At 44.1% G+C, this 24,463-nt stretch overlaps 1 protein-coding gene across 1 annotated transcript; it reads right to left on the bottom strand.

Annotated features, from left to right (window-relative positions):
• Nucleotides 1-2,275: 2,275 nt before the first annotated feature.
• LOC135909136 (uncharacterized) lies at nt 2,276-24,421 on the bottom strand. The gene is made up of 6 exons (XM_065440953.2): nt 24,171-24,421; nt 23,367-23,501; nt 19,598-19,744; nt 12,910-13,021; nt 9,714-9,858; nt 2,276-7,108 (listed from the first exon to the last, which is right to left on the bottom strand). Exons 1-6 carry the CDS (start codon nt 24,229-24,231, stop codon nt 7,022-7,024), a joined length of 687 nt encoding a protein of 228 aa, XP_065297025.1. The 5' UTR covers nt 24,232-24,421; the 3' UTR covers nt 2,276-7,021.
• Between the last annotated feature and the right edge of the window lie 42 nt (nt 24,422-24,463).

Below are 24,463 nucleotides of genomic sequence, written 5' to 3'. Positions count from 1 at the left end.
AGAAGGAGGTAATATCGGGTTGAATCTCTCATACAAACAGGCAGGTACAGTAGTGAAGCAGCAGCTTCCAGGTTTATTTTATGTGGACGATATTGTGTTGCTAGCTAACAAGCAAAGTGATTCGCAACGCGTGGCTAATATCTGTGGACAGGAAGGCAACAATTTAGGTATGAAATTTAGTGTTAGAAAATCAGGTGTTATGGTATTCAATGAAGCAGTGAACAGACAGTGGCGATACAGGGCCAGGAAATACCTCGGGTAACAGAATATAAATACCTTGGCATATGGATAAACGAAGGCCATAGGTATATGGAAACACAGGAAAAAACAATAACAGTAAAGGGGAAGAGAAATGCAGCCATAATGAAGCGCAGAGCGCTATGGGGATACAATAGGTACGAGGTCCTCCGAGGTATGTGGAAAGGTGCAATGGTTCCAGGACTTACTTTTGGAAATGCGGCTGTTTGCTTTAAATCAGGGGTACAATCAGCACTCGATGGGAACCAAAGGTCAGTTCGCCTCGCACTGGGCGCTCACGGGAAGACTACAAATGAAGCTGTGCAGGGTGATATGGGCTGGACTAGTTTTGAATTGAGGGAAGCTCGCAGTAAAATTATGAAAACGACTGAGGAATATGGAAGAAAGTAAATGGGCTGGGAGAGTGTTGAGGTATCTATACTGGAAAAACATTGATTCACAGTGGAGGAAAAGAACTAGGAAGCTTACCAGCAAGTATGCCGCCTGTAGGGTGGGCAACACAGCAACAAAGAATGTCAAGCGGAAAGTCAGAGAGGCCGAAATAATCTCATATATGGTGGCAATGGAAAAGAAACCTGCCATGAGTAACTACTTAAGAGCAAAAAACGAAATCAGGAAAGAAACAATTTATGATAACTTAAAGGGAAGCTCATTACTTTTTGAAGTGAAATCGGGATGCCTTAGAATACGCACCTATAAAGCGAGATACTATAAGAAAAAAGAAGCAGCATGTGCTTGCTGTGGTAAAGCTAGGGAAACTATGAAGCATGTTTTATTAGAATGTGAAGACTACCCAGCAGTCCATTTAGGCACCACTGGCCTCCTTGAAGCCTTAGGGTTCAGCGAGAGCAGTGGAATAGTAAACATGTCCACAATAGGGATTAGTAAGAGGCGATAGGAGGATTCGTGGAATAAAAGTAGGGACACAACAAAAAACGGAGACGTACAAAGGCACAGTGTGCAATAGGTGGTTAGAAAATTTGGTTGTTAGAGTTCATATGGGTGTTTTTTTTCTTGTTTAACCTAGGTAGGACATTAGACAGTGTAATAGCAAGAGCTTGGTGACGCAACCCACCGCCCCGTTCCAAAGGGGACGCTCATAACATCCATCCATCCATCCTATGAGAGCTGCAGGTATGCAGCATGGTGGTTCGGCCAGCACGGAGGATTGATGGGCAGTACATTGATTTGGCTAAACTTTGTCTTTCCGACTTCAAACAGCTTTGCGATTTTGGAAATTGATCATTTTCAACAAAATAGCATGTTGTGAATGAAGAAATTTATAATGGTTACGCACTGTGGCACATAAACTTCTTGCATTCAGAAAAACATGGTTTCTAGATTTTTAAAGAAACAGCATAATGTAAAACACTACAGAAACGTCCGAAGCCAGAAGCATCAAGATTGCACATCACTGTATTGTGCCCGTCACTCATGGTAGCTGAGCAACCTCAGTGCTCAAGTTCCATCTACTATTAATCTTTGTAAGAAACTATATGGACATTTTGGCCTTGCATTAGCATATGCAATTTCAAGTGTAGTTGCCATTCTATCTGCTTAGGACTATCATTATCCTTCACTGCAGCTGTGGTATACTAACGAACACTGTTGAGCAATTGACTGTTTTGCATCTTCTATACACGATGCACACACAACGAAAACAGGTAACATGGAATTAGTTAAAAGCTTCATACAAGTAAGTTTCTGAAATATGTGCCCATGCACCCTTCAACATACCCAAGCTATCTGTTCCAACAGTGGTAAAAGGCTGCTGTAGTGGGGCCTGCCAATTGCAGAAGTAGCTGCTTTGTTTAGCTTAACCATTTCCTTCTGTTCAGGATTGAATTAGGTTCAGGCACATACAAAGCATACTAGCATACTCTGCTTCAGGCAAAGTTTCGTTTAGGTGTGGTTTTCTGAATCAGTTCTGTGTGGCTCCCTGCAATAGACAGGAAGTGTGTCCGTGGATGCTTTCATACAGGATCTTGTAAGAGAGAGAGAGAGAGAGAGAGAGAGAGAGAGCTAAAATTTGTAGCAAGTTTTATTATTCTTTGGGCAAGTATGCACTATTTACAAAACATACAGGACTCTGCAATGAGCGTACTATTCTCCATGGGGTGCAGCAACAACAAAATATCTATATGGTTCAGGCAATTTATCTCTACAGATCACCAATTCATTGGTCACAAACAATACTACACATGACATTTAATACAGTTGTGTATTGAACTGTATACAGCACGAGCCATAGGTTTATAGTGAACTGCCTTTCCACTGCACGAAAGCTTGGCACTAGTCCACTCATCAGTAGGTAATGAACACACACATACACATACAAAAACCTACAAATGCAGTTATGATTTCAACACAATTGCCAAATGCAATTTTCGCTGCAGCACAACATGCTGTTACGGATTCCTACGGTTAAAGTGTTTCTTTACAATACGCACCATCGTCGGCAAAAACGATTGAGATCCACTTTTTAAATTGAACACTCGTATTCAAGAGCGATGATAAACTGCTATTCCAGCAGTCTGTCAGTGATGTACAGGCACATGCCCTCCTACGCAACACTGCTCTACAAAATACTTGGTGTAAAGAACCATTCCATAAAAAAAAACTCAAAATATGCATCATGTTACGCACATTTACAGTCGAGTCTTAAATGTCAGCATCTGCTAAAAAATGTGATGACACGTTCACGTCATGTTATCCGAGAAACAGTCCATAGCAATTGGTACGTATGTGTTTGTAAGAAGTGCCACTCGTGTTGATGCATGTGTGCGATTCACTCCGAAGATTCTTGTTGTACAAAATATGTGGTGTAAAGTGCCAGTCTGTAAAAAAGCTACAAAAACTTTTTTTTTCTTGTGTGTTCTCAGTCCTCAAAAGACTTGCCACCTTAAATGTAGGCACAAATGCAAGCACAAGCTGCATGTGGAACCCTGCAGATAAAAAAAAAAAGAAGAGTTGGCAACATTGATTAATGTATGCTTGCAACAGTTTTAGTTGCACTCTAGTCAATTGCAGACACTTACTCGGCATATTGCAGAGGCCAATATGACGTGTGAATGGCACCGACTTATTTTGAGCAAACATTTCTGTTGGAAGTCATATTGGATGTGTTCAATAAAGCACAAAAACCTTGAGCAGGTCTGGAATATTCAATATAGATAAAGTGCATTGGGTGCTTCTTGTTCTTTCAAAAACGATTAAGTGAAGATAACATGGCCCTCACCACCAGTCAGTTTTCACCAAGTATCAACCGCAGAGCATAGCTTTTATCTTATTGCAACATTGCTCCAATGATGTTGGGCACTGAATGAGACTGAATTTTAATTCCTCCCATGCTGGAGCTGCGAGCATGTGAAACAGTGGTAACATGTTAAAATACCTTGCCCATGCCTACTTTGCGGCACATCCCATAGAAAGAAAAAAAAGGGAGGGGGAGAGGGCTACTGAAACTTTGCTCTTGTTTCCCCACAATCAAATAGTGAATTCATAGTACTCGCAAAGTTTAGTTACAAAGAGAAAATACAAAACTGTCAAGAGCCTCTAGACAAGTGAATCTGCTGAAGATGATCTGCCCAATTTAGATCCCTTGCTGTCTCAGGCTGCCCAGTAACTTGTCAATCGCAAGAAACACACCTGTATATGGTATACCACAATGAAGCGCTGCTTAAAGCGAATTGTATGGCACAGTCGGTGTCGAAAGATTACACAATGAACGTAGTTGCACAAAAAAGTCAAATTCGAGTCCAGTTTTAGCTTACAGCCTGTAGAACAGCACAACGCTGCTTTTCGTGTATGCCAGAACAGGTAGCGGATCTGAAATAAACACTGCATAGCTGAGCTCGGGAAATATATATATATTTTTAAGAGATCCTGTGCCTCGTAAACTTTTGATGTCAACTGTACACAAGCAGGCCTGGAGTGCACAGCCTGCAAAGTGACCACAGTGCCCGATGCGCTGACCGCTTCCTTGTGTCTTGCCCACAGTGGATAGGCGTATGTGTACTTCCTTGCATGCTTAATAAATGGCAGGCATAGCAACTGATCACCAATATTGCTTTAAGACTTTCTCAAATGCAGTTTTCAGTGAACATGTTTGTAGAACCTTATATTGTGGTCTTGCATCAAGTCTGCCAAACAGGATCCTCTTTCTGAACATTATGGCAAAACAGCTGCAATTTCAACCGCGCTGGACTGGTTGCCGCCGACAACTGCACTGGCAAAATGGGGGCTTGCAGATCTACCTGACAGCAAAGTGGAATGTCTTAGGAATAACTCTTCACATTATTGTTTATGTGATGTTGATCGCTAACACAATAACGTTTGCCAAAAGTATATACACATACACACGCACACATATATATTTTTATGGAAAATTCACACGCTTGATACTACTACTACTACAGAAAAAAAAAGGCAATAAATACATTTTCCCCTATGATGAGTCTGTGGTGGCGAGTTTACTTAACAAGCAAACACAGAGGAACATGGTCACCCTTTTGAACCTGCTGTTGTGGCACGTCTACATAGGAAACAAAATCTGCCATGTTTCAGTCAGTTTCGCCAATATAACAACCTCCTTCAAGAGAACTGCAGACCGGTCTGCAAGCATAAAAAATCAATGGCCCCTACATCAAAGTTAATGTTTAGAAGAAAGGTATGATCACTATTAAGGTCATTTCAGAGCTCTGTTCTGATCAGGCATAATATAAAGGTAAAAGGATTTTGTTCAGCAATAGAAAGTAGGAATGTAAATTGGACCATGGTCACTGAAGCAGCAGCACTTCAACATCACTGCTACCAATATGCCGTGCCGCGACCTCATAATATGCAAGAACAAAGAAGAAACCTCTGTTCTTATTCGTCAAATGTCAACCATGGTATGCCACGGTAGAGTCCCTCCCAGCAAAGTAACATTTTCAGATACTTCACTATCTTTAAAATAACAACCAAACATATGGCCTACCTTGCTGGGATAGTATTGCAGTAACATGCCTCATATCAAACTAGCACCTAGCACCAGTGGCGTAGCGACGAGGGGGGCCGTGGGGCCGTGGGCCCCAGGTGCAAGGGGCCAGAAGGGGGGGGGGGGGGGCTACACCCGGAGGGGGGGTGTGACAGAAGACCTATGGGCCCCGGGTGCCAGACGACCTAGCTACGCCACTGCCTAGCAATACACTAAAGTACTATACTTTGTGGCATATTGCTATAATACTCTGCTTTTAAGCCTACTAATGCAGCCAAATCCATTCGTAACCATTTGGCTTATAGTGTATGCTCGGTTATTACAAAGACAGCCCAGCAACACTTGTTTGATGCTAAGCTATGGCATTAAAGACAGCCTGACAGTCAGAATTTGCATGCTGGAAGCACCTTTGTGTCTCAGATGTACTGAACATGTGCAAATTGACTTGATTAGAATGACTGCACCAGCCCCTTCTACTTATGCGTCACAGTCACTCTGGACACTACACGCCCAATTTCACTCTTCATTACTCTTGGATTTCATTCTGACATCAATGAACAGGCTACACATGGCAAGTGAAGGTACACTTTCTTTACAGAGGTTCGCTATCAAAGTGATAAGAAGCAGAATGGGACAGACACTTAGGTTTTGCCTAGTTTCCAGCTTCCTTGATCGTTTCACCAACGGCTCAATTCCATCCTTTTCAAACTTATTGTTGATGTTTGTGTTAAAGTGTTTGGTTGTCTATTATCTTCAGTCTGCTTATCACATGCATGACATCAGCGAAGATGTGTTTCGTCTGTGACTTGCACAGTAAACTGCAAAAAGAACTGGAGGTGTTGGTGAATGAGAGCACCACCGCTATATGCCTTTTTGCTTGACACACACACACGCGCACACACACACACACACACACACACACACACACACACACACACACACACACACACACACACGCACACAAATTTGTGTGTGCTTCTGCATTACCGATTTGCTATTTCAAAATGAAATTTTGTCAGTTTTGGCCTGGCTGTCAAATCCACCTCCTGAAGCCAGGTAAAATCAAAATAAGGCCCACATAGGCCATTTTGGTGTGATGATCACACTCGTTACGTGTAAGTTCAAATGAATCGCATCTTTCATGCATATAGGTAGGGACTGGCACAAAAACAAAACTTGGGCAGCTACTATACAAAAGTCACACAGTATCTTGGTTAGCATCAGTTTAACGTGCCTGTGTGAAACACACCAATGAAGCTCTACTGGACCATATTTGCTGCTTCGAAGAGAGAAAAACTGGGCTAATTAGAACAGAAAGTGCATGCTACGAATAGCCAACGGTACACTACAAAAAACAACTTACTAATACCACTACACTAAGTCAGACTATACCGTGACTCGGCCCTCCCTGCCAGTGCATAACGTTGGCTCGTTGCCAACTTTAATACAGGACTACCTGCCACATTTATAAAACAAGAGCAAAGCTCAAGATTCACTCGGGTCGTAAGGTTTCCTCCCCATTTGCGGATGACATCGTGGGAAGTTCCATGCTGCACGCCATAGTGGAATGATTGGCCGTAGGTATCCATGAGCTGTCGACGTGATACAGAGGCGCCCATGGCAGCTGTCAGGTGCGCTGGAACTCTCTCTCAAACCAGCGATGAGCATTCTGTGTTGTCTCGGTATTCTATAACTGCCCGAGCAGTTCCTTTTGGCTACTGTGGCCAGGGTTATGCGCAACACGGCAATACGCAGGATCCAGACTTGCCAGTAGGAGCACCGCAGTCACACTTTTGTTTCAGACAGGGGTAACTGCAATGTGACAGCTTCGCAGTATGGTGGCGGAGGGTCTTCTTGAGATGATGATGGCCTCTGTACAAGGAAATGATGGCGGGGAAAGAGCAACATACAGGGCATTGTAAGTCAAATTCACAATAGTAACTATACATAACAATACACATGGTGCAGTAGTATCTTTGCAACATGATGGTGGCTGATACAGACTTTGGTTTATTAAACATCTTGTGCAAGTTATGCCCAAAATGCACAAAGTTCGTTCTGTCATACTTGAGGATGTGTAATTTCTCTTGTGAGCCACAATGCATTACATAAATGGCCAGCGGCTAAATGGTGTTACGGGCTTCAGCAGATCCCTTTTTTTTTCTTTGTGCTTTACCACTATCACCTCAGGCAATAAGTAATATTTATTTGCAGTCTGTTGAAAGCTGCAGTGTCTTCTCATAATGACAAAGAGGGTATAGCTGTCCTGCTCGCTTGGAAATCATGACGAGGTGTGCTAGTTTGCCGAAGCAAGTTTGCTGTCCGAGACAGTGATGCATTTCACAGCCTCTGAAATAATTAAAAGATTGTGGTTCTGGGCGCATCACTTCTACATGAGCACCTCTTACTGGATGTGGAAGTGCAAATTGAAACCACTGCAGTCGCACAGGAGATATGCCCAAAGAAAATAATTATAGAACTGTTTTGCATACATTTACCGAATGGTCATTTGTAGAGCTCTGTCTAGTGAAGTGCAATTGAGTTCTAAAGCATACTGCAGTCTTGATGCAGGATGACCAGTTATACAGCTTTCCGCTTAAGGAAGGTTGTATGGCCAGACAGTAATGGAAATGAACTTCAGAAGCATGGCAAAGGGAGCGAGTTAGGAGGATTCCATATTTATCAGCGCTCATGAAATCAAACAGAGACAAACATAAGCACTGCAGTTTTATCAGAAGATATGTGGAATAAACAAAATTGAATGCAGAAAACTTGAGCGAAAAAGGGAAATGTGATTGCGCAGTTCATGAGCTCACCGACGTGAATAGCATTGTCAAATACAGCCGACTTCCATCATTTCGACCCTGAAGGGATCGACAAAACTGAATTCTATGGCCGGTTGAATTAAACAAGGTTCAGAAAACACGCCAGAACATACCACTGATTCATTTGGCAGTACTTTCTTGAGTTTAGGATACATCCGAATCAAACACGTGCCCACTTTCTAGGCGTCTAAAGTAGCAAACTAATGTAGAAATTACTTAAAGCTCCTAACCAAAGTAGAAATTAAACGTGCACCCGATTCTTTAGAATGGCGGTCGGTTTTCTAAAGTCAGCTTCACCGCATGATATGTAAAGTCAACTTCGTCGCAGTACAGTTATGTTGTGTGGCAAAGCGTACACACGTCGCAAAGGCCGTTTTGGTTCGACTGCACTGCAGCCAATTTTCGGCCCAAACGCCTTGGAAAACAAAAGGCGCCCATTAGAATTAGGTAAGTAACATAATCATACATAGTGAGCTACTGTTATTGCTTGAGAATCTTCCTAGGGCGGGCCGGAAATAGGCGTTTTCAACACGAGGCGACGCGTGTTCAACGCATTCACTGTCCCCTAAGCTCCGCCGAGACAGACGCTGCCACTGAAACAGTCATTGGTGTCACCATAAGGGTCAGGCACATGTGTGCGGACAAGTCAAGTTTGAACAGGACCAATATAACGATCATTTGGGCCCAGAGAAATGCATGGGCGCCGACTGGTGCATTCGATCGGGATCGAATTAACTGAAATATCGAATTAACCAGAGTCGAAGTAACCACGTTAACCGTATAAGGACATGTTCATTAAGTATCGACAGCTTAACTGAAGGAGAAATCACACTTTCGGTCAATTCGTGATCGTTTATTAACTTATGCTTTAGTGTTGGCAGTGTTATTGTGCTTTTGTCATCACCCCTTCTTGCTTATTTAATTTTGCATATTCCATTTACCTTTGAATGAAACTTCAGCTGCCGAACAGTCCATCTTTGTCACTGCAGCCAATGGCGACAACAGAGTGATCGTAAGAGAGCAGCGTTGGCACTCCTGTACCATTTGCCCTGAGTGAATAGACCCCACTGCTTGCATTGATTTAGGCAATTAGTGTCTGTAGCTGAGGGAATCGTCTTCACAGGGGCTGGTATTAAAATATGACAACCTTATTTTGCCAGACAAACTAGCAAAAGACTTCCTTGTCATCATCCAGCATGTGGTTCACATTTTCGAAACACGGGCGTTGTTTTAAACAGGATGCTTTGAAACCAAGTAGTCTATGGCATGTTAACATTTAATGCCACATCTACAGCTGCTCGCAAAGTCATCCTTGTGAAGAGCTCAAGCAAATTTAATCACTTTAGCAGCAAAAATGGCAATAAAATTATGAGAGTAACGAAAAAAGTGCTGCCTCAAAGGATTAAACCATGTGACTTGCACTTCGTACCAGATATAAATGCTATTGTATTTGGTTATTTTCAGAGGTTATATGAAGTGATGCGTTACATGCATGAAAATATCATACTTCATGGAATTGGCACCGGTCCTGCATTCCTTGTTCTTATGGATTTGCCCTGCTTTTGCTTCAAGCTCTGATGTCCTGATGGCACATTTCTCTTCAAGATTTCTTCGGCAATAATGCTCTTACTGAAGTGGTATTTTTCACTTACCTTTAGTGATACTGCCGCTTCATACGAAGGCAATGTGTCGGAACTCCAGGAGTCCTGAGTCCGGACAGGTGCGTGCTCTCGTGTCACTCTTGAATTAGTGCTGCCACTGCTTTGTAAACTGCTCAAGAAGCCACTGCTGTTGGCTCTGCATGTGTGGAAACAGAGAGAAAGAGAGAGAGAAAAAAAAATAATGCTTCCAACGTAATTTGCATTAGCAAAAAAAAAAAAAAAACAGTACGTCTGGGCTACAGATTGCACACAACTACATGACCTTATTTGGCCTACTAGAGCTAAGTGGATCGCAATCAGTTACGAAAGTGGTGTCAGCGAAAGGAGTCCACCTTTACAATTTTGTTCAGAGCATGCATGGCCATCCAGAATACATGTTTTGGCACTTATCAATTGCGACTGAGTCAATGACCTTCAAATCTGTCAAACTATGAGAATTTAAATAGGTCTGTTGCCACTACACTGTTAACACAATGGTAATGGATATTATTGCGTTAGCATTAGGAGTGTCAAAATGGAAAATATGCATGTGAAGTGTGGGAAGATGGTCACATGGTAAAGATATGTGTGTGTGCACGCACGCACACACACACGCGCGCGCACACACACACACACACACACACACACACACACACACACACACACACACACACACACACACACACACACACACACACACACACACACACACACACATCGTCAGTTGCACTTCACCCCTCAAAGAGGCAGGACGCGTGTCAAGTGAGCTCCTGCAGAACACTTAGCAATTAGTGAACGTGGTTTAAATAATGGATATGGGACCTCAAAGAGGTGCAACATTATGTTAACACCCCTCTCACATTTGCCGCTAAATTGCCACTTAATTTTTATTTAAATATTCTTTCACCAAACACTTGTGGTGCTGCTACCAAAATGCATTCTAATCACAGCAGCTGTTTTATTTTTCTAATCTTCGAGGAGTTCATTCATGACAAAACATTTAGTCACATTATCACTGCATTCATGCACTTTTTCTGACACAGGTTTGTATTTCTTTAAATGCCCTTGGCAACAATAAGGCTGCACTATTTCTGCACAACAAAATGGTGTGGTCTCCCACACATTATTTAAATGCGACAAAGTGTGGGATGTTCTTTTTTAAACAATACATATTTTTTTCATGATTATATTGCACTTAGTGTTACAATGACGAACATAAGGGACAAGATGCAGACATACGTCAGTGTAACACTAAGCACAATATAATCCTGAAAGTCCACTAACTAGCCACGTTCATTGCTTTACTAAACATATTTTTTTATAAAAGGCTATGACCATGAGACACCTGTTGTCTTCACAGGCAGCCCGGGCTCTATGGCGAGGCAGAGATACTTCGCCACAGCTTAAGTTACTCTGAAAAGACTAATTAAAAAAAATTGTTAACTTGAGGGCAGTCGGTCTATATGGAAAATTTGTGGGGCATCAGAATTTATAGCATACCAATTTCTCAGGAATAAAAAAAAAAAAATCCCACGCAAGTTGAGATATTCACCATTGAAATTGAAGGCCAAATCCAGGCAATATTGAAACCAAGTGCACCGGGAGCACAGAAAAGGGGGCCACTTTGTTACGTCATACGGAAATAACCCTCGACGAAGGGAGTGATGAAAGTTGAACGAGGGCACATTGTGGCGGAATTTTGTCAGGGAAAACGGCAAGTCATCTCAAATGGACTGCTTATCCTTCGCACGTGATGTCTGGTGCTTATTTGATTCCTTCTCACCTAAAGTGTAAAATAGGTGCAAGGCATTCTTTCATGCTGTGTGCATGCGGGAGAAAGTGCCGCAATGGCTGCCCAGGGAAGTTTGCGCTACTCAGCGAAGGAAAAGGCGGTAACGGCCCTGGCATGCACAGAAATGAATGGCGACTCTAGGCTAGCCACGAGGTTGTACTCGTCTTGTAACTCGGGTCTCCCAATCACTGCATATGCCACAATTTCTACAAGCAATTGCTCAAAGCTGGTTTTATATGCTACTGGAGGCTTTATAAAGGAGCTGAATGAAAATTTTGAGACTGCGGTTCTTGCAAAGAAGTTCTGTGGAAAGTTGGTATGGGATATTCGGGGACTGAATACCCGCACATTAATTTTAGTTCTCTTTGATGAAAAGGGTTACATAAAAAGGTTAAACTAGTTAAATTATGAGTATGTCATAGCTGAAACCTTCAAGCCAGCGGATACGTTGAACACAGTCGTTTGTTACAATAGTGCCCTGGGCCAGTGTAATGCAGTGCTTCTGTTCGCTTGATTCGATTCCTTTTTACCGCTCAAGAGGAGCCAATCCTGGTAACAACTTAGGCAGAGTGCTACTCGGGGCCAGTGATGCAGCATAAGAAAGAAAAGAATCGGAATTCACTAATGAAGTATTCCGTCTCTATTTTCTTAACTCTATTTTAGTTAATTTTGAAGCAAGAGATTAATAATCATGATAACATGATATGCATACCAAACCTCAATTTTTTTAAAATTTCGTGCCAAAACCGCAACGTTAGTATGTCAATGTGACATCACAAAGATGTCAATGCACTTAATCGCTTTTGCATGAACAGAAAGTTGCAAGGTTTTTATAAAGTTCATCTAACATTTCAGGCGACTTCAGTGTTTGCCTTTAGTGTTGCATTTAATTCAGCCTGCTGATAATTTGAACAATTCTGAATGTTGGTACATTAACGCAAAGCTAATTTTGTGAAATTATACATGACAGAGGACAGAGTTACGGCTTAGCAAAGCAATTTGCTTTGCCTGGGGCCATTAAACTAGCGACCTCTTTTTAGAGAGCAAGGCTGCCAGAGTTTTAAGTGCACTCTGTCAACAAGAATAGATACTAGTGCCATAAATTGAACAGTGAAAGATAGGTGTGTGCACGCATGCATGTACAGTCAAGAGCAAATGTTTAAAAACCACGATATCAGCAAAAAATCTAAATTTATTATAGCCACAGCCGTGCAACATGAAATTGTTGTAATGCATCACATTGATCGAAGACGTACGCATGGGCCTCGCCATTAGATTTCAGACTTCATGTCTAGGCTGCGAAAGAGAAAAGACAATATCGCAGCGCCTATGGCCCTCAGAATTTTGACACGACTGTACATACACCCATTCACAAAACCAGACTGCACACGTCTTGGTCAAAAAGCAAGAACTTACCGTTTACAAAGTCGCCACAGGGCGAGGAAGCAGCAGAGCATGCTGGATAGTGCTACTGAAACGCCAACAGCCATGGGCAAAAGTATGTCTGGAGACACAGGAGCCAGCTTCACTGCAATGCAAAAACAAGGCACGAAAGGCTCACAATAAGGCTGCAAGAGATGCACTTATTTGTTCACAAAGACAACTTTTAAAGTATATTCAAGTTCACACGAACAATGCTTGGCAGCTGAGAAATTCAGGGAAGTATCTGCTCGCAACAAGGAGAGCAGCACAGCCTTTGCCAAAAGAAATGGAACCACTAGGAACATGAGTGTCACCGAGTTATGGCGGCACTGCATGGCAACCCTGGTGCAAGAAGCTGAAGAGGGCGCCTCTACAGCTCCACATCACAGCAAAAGCATTTTCACTTACGTAGAGCACTGTGTAATACACACTCATGTCGCTCCTCTCCTCACATGCTTCTACATGTCTGTGCATGTCTACACGCCCTCAGGCCTACTTAAGGACACCAATAGCCATTACAGGAGTACTAAAAGAAAAGCCACGTCTTGCAGCCTTTGTGTCCTAGAGGTGAGTAGATCCTCTAAAGAGCTCTTCTCATGAAAAGTGGCGCACACAAAGTGTTTGAAAACAGAATGTTACGAGGGTTTACATAAAAAATCCTTGACATAATATTTGTTTGTTTTGCTCTCAGAATGCATATAAAGTATGTGACTTTCGTAGTGGGCAACAAGCGAATACTAGACCGTGATGGGATGAAGTAACATGCTGCTTGAACCTTATGTGTGTTGTACACTATAGTTGGCGACGAACTAAGACTTCAGCACCAGTACCACCCACAGGATTGCACCGCTCCTGCCTTCAGTGTCTCAACACTAATACCCGTGTCACACGGGCGTTTGGAAGGCCTTCCAACCGATAGTCAGCTGACTCAAAGGTCAAGTTTGAGCTACTACACGGGCGGTTTCGAAGGCCGCCGAGTCAATAGACCATCGAGTCAACGGAGCACCTTCCACTCTACCGAAATCTCGATGGCCTTTGAGCAACGGAAACAGAAACAGCGCGAACATGCCCTCTCGTTCACAGGGTGCTCATACTCACGGTTAGAAAGAACAAATCAAACCAAAATGCTCTAAAATACTATATATGAGTGTTATTAATTATTCAATAAAGTATTTTTGCCACTTGATATGTGCGAACTGCACGTACTCTCCACAACAGCGACGTGCAGCAACGCAAACGGTGCCGCAGTTTCGCTACTCAAAAACTTAAAAAACTAAACATATATGTATGGCAATGTATACAAAAATTTGTTTGATGTATAAACAAACATAAAAAAAATTATAGTGCTTTTAAATGGTTTTAATGTTGTTTAACTTTTTGTGACATGAAAACAAAAATAAAGATCCGCAGCACTACACAATTTTGCGAGAAACGCCTGAACCACTGAACGGCCTTTCAAAAGTGCCGTGTAGCAGTGCGACAACTCCTTTGAGTCGATAAAGTTGTGGCGTTTCAAAGGCTGTTGACTGGAAGGCCTTCCAAATGTGCCCGTGTAACACAGGTATTAGGCACGGTCTCTCAAAGTCTCAAGCATTGCAAGATGTTCACCTCCGCTGTGACGTCGTGAAACTCATCATCACTATCGGCCTATCTTTATGTCCACTGCAGGACGGAGGTCTCTCCCAGCGATCTCCAATTACCCGTCTTGCACTAGTGACTCCAAGTTATGCCTGCAGGTTTCCCGAATTCATCATACTACTTAAAGGGCAATTCCGGTGATTTTTCAATGTCAACGGATATCAGTGAAATTTTCTGGGCTTTCTCCTCTGCACACTTCGGCCATGTCCTCAAAAAAAGCAGGCTTTTGGAGTTGTGCAGATTTTTAACAAATTAATTTAACTGCCTCAAACACCCTACCTTAGTTCCTCCTAAGTTACAGGCCACATTGTGTGCGACACGAGGTGCAGTAGACGCAGAGCGTGCCGGGATCGTGCGGACGACAGCTACGAGAGCGTGGAAGAGCCGACGATAGTGAGCTAGTGCTTGGCATGAGAAGTTGCTGTCGCGAGAAGTTGCATTCCCTGTGGACGGGCAAGAGATGGAGGTGGCAAATGTTGTTGTGTTGTTGGATGCACGAACCATTCAAACAAGACAACAATAAAAAAAAGTTTGCTATGACAAGTTTTGTTGTGACAATGCTCTTCACGAGCAGAGGATCAGTGCCATGCGGTTAAGCCTATCACAGTTGGCGAGTTCGAGTGTCTACTGCTGGCAGACCTCAGCGACTGACCTGAAGCTAATTAAGCGTTAGGATGAAGCAAACTGCTTCTGTAGTTCAGTTTTGACCATACGGATATGAAATCAACCATTGCTCATTTCGTGCAGCGCACACGCAAAAAGCTAGAAACGATGACATGGCACACTATCAACATCCATACGTTGCCATTCTCGAAGGTGGTCAGTCATACTCGCCGGCACTTCCCTAAATTAAATGTGGCTACATAGAGATATGTGTATTTTTACATATTGTTATGATGACTCATTATTTAGCTTCCGAGGTGCACCGTTTTCCTCCTATCCCAAACGGGCAGCAAGCAGAGGCCTCTTCAATACAGCAACGTAAACAACCGCCTCATTCAGCTGCCAACTGTGCCAATACTGGCATCAGTGTTTCGGCAAGAAAACTGCACATTCTATAAATGAATGATCATACATGCAGGGTCATAACCTAGGTCTACTTTACGGAACACATGAATTGTGTGCATCAAGAGAATACTAAGAATTACAAGTAGGCAGCATAACAATGCTCCCATACTACTCTCTCCTTCTCGCTGTTTTCGAAGGTGAGTGGTCACTCACATCAACGTGACTCTGAGTGATGCAATGGTGCTTACATGCACAAAACCTGCATGTTTTCATATATTGTGACACTAATTGCTGTCCCCAGTGAGCGGCTAGCATTATATGTCAAGCGTACGATGAGTGGTAGCTGTGCCTGCCAATGTAAACAAATGCACCGGTCTGTGCTTTGGACTGTCGGCGGTGTTCTTGCGGGATACAAATGCAGAAAGTCGTGCTCCACATCTTATAGCGTGTATGTGAAGCGCTTCCTTGAGAAGGGGTAGAACACCCACAATGTCAAGCAGCACGTGTAAAATCAGTGGTTAGGGCTAACCTTGGTATTCATGTCGCAGCACGATATGTTGTGCATAGGTGCTGGCTTTCGTGGTGGCAGGCCACAGGTGAATGGCGATTTGTGTCTACTGAATTTGTCAGAATCATAGCTGCCGCTGTTCTGACAGATTCGACAAGCTAGTGCAACTGACATTGTCACCCGTAGGTCGGGTGCAGTCATGAATCAGCTTAGCAACTGCTCTTCGTTTCTTTCACCCTGCGGCTAAAACCGGCATACCTCCCATGACGTTACACGAAGATGTTTGCTTGGCAGCTTGGTCAGGTTTCAGTTTCGCTATTGCACTTTTTTGGTTATTTAAAATTATTTTAGAATTTGCGGAAGGATTCTACTATCAGGCGCGTGATAAGGGCGTCTCGAAAATTAAGTATTTCGTTACCTTGATATGGTTAAAAAAAAAAAAAAAACTGCCGGAGTTGCTCTTCAATATTCTGTTGTCCTTGACTACACTTCCCCTCCCTTGGCACCCATTACATGACTCTAATGGTCCACCGATTATCTGCCCTATGCAATGCATGTCTTGCCCAACTCCATTCCTTTCTCTTAATGTCAATTAGAACATTCGTTACCCCTGTCTGCTCTCTAATCCACACTGCTGCCTTCCTATTTCTCATCATTAGGCCTTTAATCTTTTTCCCATTCCTCATTGCACTGTCATTAGCTTCTTCTCAAGCTTCTTTGTTGTTAACCTTCAAGTTTCAGTCCCATATGTTGCACAGGTACAGTACTCACGGATTGAAATAGGACATTCGGAGCGCGTGGCCCTCGTTACATGCAGCGCCGCTCGTGGGTGCCCATAGAACCAAAGTGCTGCATTGTGGTATAGCGCGAGGGGGAGAACATATACGGAGCAGAATTACTCCTTCCGGTCGCCGACGAGCCGGCCTGTGGTTTAACATACTACCAGTGTGGCGCTGCAAGGCTTGCGCGCCTTCGTGTGCCGATTGAAATGGCTCGACGGTGCACACCTGCGCGAGCAGACGACGCTCTCATTGCACGCGCTTTGGCGATGCGAAGCAAGACACGGGATTCAGCTGCGAGATTGCGCCTTGTGTGCGTTCGTAGATGTGATAAACATCTGTACAAAAGAATAGCTTATTTCGTGCGAACACCTGCGGAGTAGCCGACGAGAAACTGCCTTCTTTATTCAGCCCCGAAATGAAAACACCCGGCATCGTTGATCGCACTGACGTCAGCAGAAGCCGCGCCACAGGTAGTTATATATCGTGAACACAAGACGCGCCTCCGTTTCAGACACGACCAGCAATGCCAGGCATACCCATCTCGGAACGGATGCAGATTGTGACTGTCTGCAACAGGTTTACCGCAGCAACAAATCGCCGATATGACTGTACGCCCCCGCTCGTCGGTGAGCAGGATTAGGCGGGCTTTCAGGACGGATACTTGCTTGACAAATCTGCCCAGAGGACACCGACCAAAGGTCACGACCGACTCTGACGACGAGCGTATAGTTGAAGCAGCGAGACGAAACCCGAAGATGACGGCGAAAGAAATACGAAACGACCTGGGGCTAGCAGCCAGCACACAAGTAGTATGCGAGAACTTTCACACAAGTGGCCTTCGTAGTTGTGTGGCGGCGATTAAGCCCTTCATCTCTTCAGAAAACAGGATCAAAAGGCTGCTGTTTGCACAGGAGCATCAGTCCTGGACAGCGGAAGTGTGGCAGAATGTCCTTTTACAGACGAGAGCACGTTTACATAAAAATGGGACCAGCAGCAGCGAGCGTCGAGGACACGAAGCACGAGGCAGGTGGACTCCTTCACAAATCGGGGGTTACACAGCTTCACTAAAAAAAATCCGCCAATGTTTATCTTTCTTTGCATTCCCGTAGCGCATGATAGATGGGATAGATGGTATGTAGCGGCTAGGCATGCGTTTTCATCAAAAACTAGGTTTTATATTCCATGCACTCCGCTACCACGAGGAGAGAGCGCACGCCAAAAACTTTTCACCAGCGCCTTGTTTCGTGGGTTGGACACAAGCAGTTCGTAGAAATGGTCACTAAAGGCAGTGCATTCTGCCAACATTCAAGAGGCAGACCCCTGTCGTCGCGGTTATCAATCGCAGTGAAGTAAAATAATGTCTTGTGTTCTTTCCGCTTCCTTCAGCCAGGTTCGACACCCCAAATCTGCATCGTGTTGCAAGCAGCGGTCGATGTAGCGTCAATGTGTGGGGGTGTATTTACAAAGAAGGCTTGGGTCTGCTTGTACGCCTGGACGGCCGCTTTAATGCCGCAGCATACTTAGACCTCCTCGACACCGTCCTTATGCCGTACGCCCTGGTTGGCCCATTTAAAGACTGCTTGTTTATTACTTCAGGCACGACTGGAGCCCAGTTCACACCGCAGCATCCGTGACTCGCCTGCTGGAAGACAAGTGTGTGATGGTGTTGAACAGGCCTCCGCAAGGTGCGGAAATTAATATTATTGAGAATGTATGGGCTGAAATAAAGAAGGCCCTGTCTCGTCAGCCGCTCCACAGGTGTTCTTCGGACAACCTGTGGTCGGCTCTTCAAGAAGAATGGGAGAAGCTAGCGCCTTCTTCCTTGGGCGATAGCCTCTACGAAAGCTTGCCACGCAGAATGGCCGCCGTATTCGCTTCTAGGGGCGAACTAACAAAATACTGAGACTTCGTTTTAATGTTGCACGAGGACAGGCATGTGAATGCTTCTTTTCTTTTTTGTCGTTACAAAACGGACGAAATAAACTTTCTTTTCTTTTGTGCAAGTGTTGATCATGTCAACGAAGGCACGTACGGCGCTATCACGTAGCTGAATCCTGTGTCTTAATTGCACAGCATGCGTGCCGCATCGCCCAAAAAGCGCAAGCAAGATGCGCAAGCAGACGCCGCCGCAAAACGGGCAATGCGCACCGCCGAACCATTTCGGTCGGCAGACGAACGCGCAAGCCTTGCAGCGCCACGCAGGCAGTGTGGTAAACCACAGGCCGGCCCCTTGGCGACCGGAAGGAGCAATTCTGCTTTGTAGATGTTCTCCCCCTCGTGCTATACCACAATGCAGCACCTTGGTTCCATGAGCATCCACGGGGGGCGCTGCATGTAGCGACGGCCACGCGCTCCGAATGTCCTATTTCAATCCGTGGGCACTGTACAATGAAATGATTACATATTTTTTGGTTCAAGGATAGCAGTAAGCTGCTGATGATGGGAATGGGCAAATGTAATAGGCTGGTGCACGTACGCAGATTCGAGTTGCACAGCACTGTGGTTGCCATTGCATTCTCAAAATTTCACGGACTATAACATGTCTGTTGCCTTTCTCCTACGTGTGAGGCCACCATGACCTTCATGCAGAGTCTCTACTCTTTGCTAAAGGCTAGTCTCTGTGTCCATACTTCTCCTTCCACAGGCTAGTACCAGTATACACACATAAATGTGCAGTGATTTGTCACTGGTGTCTGCATGTAGTCACCGTATCATGAATGCCAAATTGCAGCCTCAATACACTTACTAAGTTCGCAGGATCTTGTCTCTTCATTATAGACGAAATCGTCATGGCACTCACAACGACTCTGGGACGACGTTCGAGAGCAGTACGTATTTTTGTCCGTCTCTGTGCATTCCTTGTTGTCTGTGCACACTTCCAGATGACGTCGACCTGGAGGAGGAAATGGATATGAATACATACATGTTAACACTGCATAAAAAAAAAATACCCACAGTAAGCAACCATGCAAGTACTTCCGCATGCACACGCACTTGCACTTGAACAGACTGTTAGTGCAGAGTAGTATTTTACATCTTTGTGCTCTCCATCCTATCAGTGTTAATTATTATTGCGATAACAATTACACGGACATTGCAGGTGCACTTATGCCATTGCCATGATGTACTGCATAAAGTCCAAGGGCGACAACATTGTTGCCGCGCCGTGTGACGTATATACGAGTGCAAGCATGCAAAGGCGAGCCGACGATAGTGGCTCAATTTCGTGCACACAAGGGAGGAAGGCGGGGAGGAAGTGCACCATTTTCTGCGGCGCACAAGGCACCGGGAGGAGGAAGGGAAGAGGTGTTTGTTCTACTCTGGTGTCTGCTGCGTATGGCGTGGCCGGGCGGGCCCTACCTTGAAAGTGACCTGCAAAGGGGATAGAGTATGTCGAGTGCTGATAGCTTCTAGCTCTAGCAGCTTGGTTCATGTTGAAGCAAGAGGCAGCATGAAGGTCAATTCACTCGCTGTTGCTGCCATGCTTTCTCACTTCAGCCTTACAACATCAGGTGCGCGCTGTCATTGAGTGAGATATATTCATGTTTGCTCGTGCTCAGTGACACCATGCTTGTTAATCTAGTTACTAAGCGAATGTTGACATGTTTATATAGCAAATAAAACTACTATCCTTACTTCGTATAGCTGTCTACCAATTTGCTATCGCAATCAATGCCTTGCATATCAAGCAAAACCAACTTTTTCATTACATGTATTTTTGTGAAGACTCTGGGCCAATCTGAGCAACATCTTCATGCATTCTTAAATTGCTGTACCACATTCTCTGTAATTTCAACACAGAGCTTCAGCCTGTATGTACGTGTTTTGGAATTATTATTCTATCAGCACACTGGTATGGAAATGGAGACGTCTTTTCATGCTATAGTGTCAAAAAAAGTTATGTGGCAGGTCTGTGTCGCTAGTTACCTACAGAACTGCTTAGCTTCACTAGATTTTTTCAGACCTCTTTTGCTTGTGTAATTCTCAGACACTAGTTCAGTATTTGAGAGAGGAAAATCCTGGTGATTGTACAGCTTTTAGAATTGATATCGAAGACCTGTATTACTCCTTGCCGCATGACGGGTTGCTAAATTCTGTAAATGAGTGCATTAAAGAACAAGTGCAAGAGTCGGCTTTTATTGACAGATGCGGTGTTTCCACGGGAGCTTTTCTGGAAATTCTTTCAATGTACTTAAAGTCCACGCTGATTGGGTGGAGAGATGGCGTGTTTCTGCAGAAATCAAGCATTTGTATTGGCTTAAAAGTTGCCCCTATTCCTAGCGATATTTACCTGAGTAAGGTTGACAGCTGCTTAGAGAAAGCCTTAGGTGATTGCATTATCAAGATATTCCATTACATTGATGATTACCTGATTTTCTGCAATACGGAAGAATTCGATTCCGCTGCTACCTCAATAAGTGAGCAATTTAAACTTTATGGAGGAGGATTAAAGTTTACCAAAGAATTTCCTCAGCGATGTGTAATTCAGTTTCTAGAAATTTCCTTGCTCTTCGAACAAAATCACGTTTGTTGGCAGCACTCCCCAAGATCTTCGAAGCCGTTGTTAAACTTTCAATCCAAGCATTCAGAAGTAGTAAAAAATGGAATTGCCATGTCGTGTCTTAAGTCTTCTCTCACCAGATCCTGCATGCACAAAATGAGCACCAGCTTTAATGCACAGGTCCGGCATCTATTAGAAGAGGGTTATCTTAGCGTTGCAGAGGCCACTGTGGCTGAACGCCTAAAGAAGTCGGTTTCGAGGGGGACAGATGTGATTACAGAAAGCAGTAATAGCAAAAAAAGAGTAGTGGCTATTTCGTACATTCATTCAGTATCGCACAGGCTTAAAAAAGTTGGAAGTAGATATGATGTTAATGTTGCTTTCACTGCTCCCAATAAGCTAGATAAGATATGCACTGCCGTGCAGAGGAAAAAGGAGCAGGTAAAAGGCAAAAAAAGAACAGATATTGGTCCAGTGAAGCACAATAAGAACAAGTTTTACTGACTGTCGTATGGGTGTGGTTTATAAAATTCCCCTTAGCTGTGGCCAGTTCTACATAGGGCAAACGGGGCGGTGTATCAATCAGAGGCTAATGGAACATAAAAGGTCGTTAACCGGTGGATCGCCTTCTAATCTTTCCCTACATTGCCAAGATTGTAACTGCACGCCAGAGATAGATGAATGCGCGATATTGTACAGGCACAAGAATGGAGATATGCGTCTTATGGTAGAGGCATGGCATATCTATAATGGTGGAAGTGCGTGCGTGAGTCGGCCTTCAATTTACATAAGAGATTAACTGCCTTAACAGTTATCTCTCACGTAGACTGGCACATGCACCCGACTGAAACGTGGCGATACCATTCCGGGGCTTGCACAGATAAGTTTTGCATCTTCTTTCTTCTTTTCGCCTCAGTGCTCCCTTCAGTTGATAGTCGGCGTTCGTGTTGTCCACTTCTCTTTTCTTGTGTCCTGTCTGCATGCCTCACCTTTTTATCCATAATGAGTCCTCGCCAGTACTACTGTTGTAGGTAGCAACCATGCTAAGGAATGTTCAATTCAAGAATACCCTTGTGCCCTGTTCTAGGCTGGTGTCGGCCCTTGAAAGGGTACATGCCACTGCTTGCTGAGCATTCTAGGCAGTACATTCCCCTAAATTTAACTATGCGAAAATAAAAATGGCCGTTGCCATGAGGCAACGGCCATCTGGTGATGCTGCCTGCCCACAATCATTGGCGTGGTGCAAGTTATCGCATTACTTCAACAGACTTTGCCCCCAGCCACCAAAACAAATATAGCATATGTGAGCCCAGACACAATTATGACTGCAGAAACTCTGTTGAAGAGCTCAAGAAATTTTCACATGTCCTTTAGAAACATCTGCTCTGCTGACAAAAGTCACCTCTGCGAGTGTTGTTTGCAAGTCACTGTGCATTGCAGTTGTGCCAGTTTGCCAGCAGGTAAATAATCTTTACACACCACAGCAACTCCGTGCCTGCATTGCAGTACTATCATGGACAACAATACAGGGGTGCACTTGTGCACTGGAATGTTAAGGGCTGTTGTCAAGTGCTCAAAGAACTTGTGCAGGCGGTGCTTTGAACCACATGCACGTTGAATACAGATATTTATTCAACAAGATGATATGCTAGTGCAACCGTAGTTAAAACAGGCTGATGTACTAAGTGAAAATGTAAAAACGGGCACTGCAGATGAGAATAAACAGTGCATGATGTCTCGATAATTATCAAGTCACTGTGGTTTTGATAATGTGAAAGAGGAATACAGTTTTCTATAGTTTAAGCGGTGAAGTTTAGCTCGGATTCGACAAAGGCTGTTGATAGTCAGGTCATGTTCGTGCGACTATCATAAGTGCACAAAAGGTGCTGCCGGGTAGCTTTACTAGTGCTCATTGTGGAAATTGCAATGTGGAACTGCAAATTCTACCCACTCTGCATTCTTAAAAGCCTGTAACAGACCAATTTCGTGCGAGATTAGTTACACCGTCACCTACCTTTGGCACACCTGAGCGGCGAAACCTGTACAGGATAGTCTGGCTTGCACCTGCAGATATTGTTGGCATCGCAAGCTGCGTGCCTGGCGAAGCGGCAGCTAAGGAACACGCATTTGCTTCCGATTTGTGCACTGCCTGCGCAAGGAAAGAAAAGACGGTAGTCGAGTCGGGTACGCATATGCCCGGATGACGACATCAAAACAATGATTGTCAGTAGGCACATGGTTCGTACAAACCTAAACAAAAACGTCCCGCTCGCGCTCTTCGATAGTGTAGCAATTATCGACTATAACAGCTGCAGTATCTAATCAATTCAGAGTTGACCAATCTCACATTTGCGTGCAAACATTTCAGTGCCAAACGATGCGTTACATTAACAGCGTTAAGCTAGCAGAATGACTAATACGAGATTCTTGAACAGAAAGCATAAGCTCACGCTTTAACCACTGCGCAAAAGCGACATCGCTCGAACTAATGCTGTAAATCATGCGGACGCCGTTAACGTCACTAAACTACGGGCGACAAGATTCCATGAACGGAAACACACTTTCATCTTTGTCAGTCGACGACACAAGTGGCGAAGAGTAGCTACAAAGCTATGCAGGCTGCTCGTCTCACCAGCGAGTGAGTGAAAAAGGGTAATTCTCGGCACACGAACGCTAGGTCCACTTTCCTGACAACAATTGCTCGAGTTCAGAGAACTTTCACTGCTGACACGGAGTAAACAAGGGCCTAGGCCGCGCCTTGCACAGGCGCAACACCGCCTCAGCGTATCGAAGAGCGAAGCAATGCCTAGCTACTCACAGCTTCCATAAAGCAGGAAGAAAAGGACGCAGCCGTAAATCCGTCCGCACTCCTTATACATGATGGCACAGCACAACGAAGTTCTTCAAATGACCACTTCCGCCGACAACAACGCGTTACACAACATTAGAAAATAAACTGACGTTCAAAACATGACGTCTATTTGATGAAGCACGTTTAGAAGGTAGTGCCATCTAGAAACAAGTTCGCAAGCCTTTTCAATAAGGCAAAAATTTCTTAACACATTAGTATGATGTTAGTATGCGCTACCCCTATTGGTTTACTATGCTCGA

The sequence above is a fragment of the Dermacentor albipictus genome, chromosome 4, assembly GCF_038994185.2.
Source record: "Dermacentor albipictus isolate Rhodes 1998 colony chromosome 4, USDA_Dalb.pri_finalv2, whole genome shotgun sequence".
NCBI classification, from domain to species: domain Eukaryota; kingdom Metazoa; phylum Arthropoda; class Arachnida; order Ixodida; family Ixodidae; genus Dermacentor; species Dermacentor albipictus.
Note: the sequence above shows the minus strand (reverse complement) of the source record. Positions and strands in the feature narration are given on the sequence as shown.

Coding starts and splice junctions, on each gene's coding strand:
- LOC135909136 (XM_065440953.2), bottom strand. CDS start 24,231: ATGTATAAGGAGTGCGGACGGATTTACGGCTGCGTCCTTTTCTTCCTG. Junction 9,859..12,909: donor CTGTGGCGACTTTGTAAACG/GTAAGTTCTTGC, acceptor CCACACATGCAG/AGCCAACAGCAGTGGCTTCT. Junction 7,109..9,713: donor AAGCGGCAGTATCACTAAAG/GTAAGTGAAAAA, acceptor TTCCTTGTACAG/AGGCCATCATCATCTCAAGA.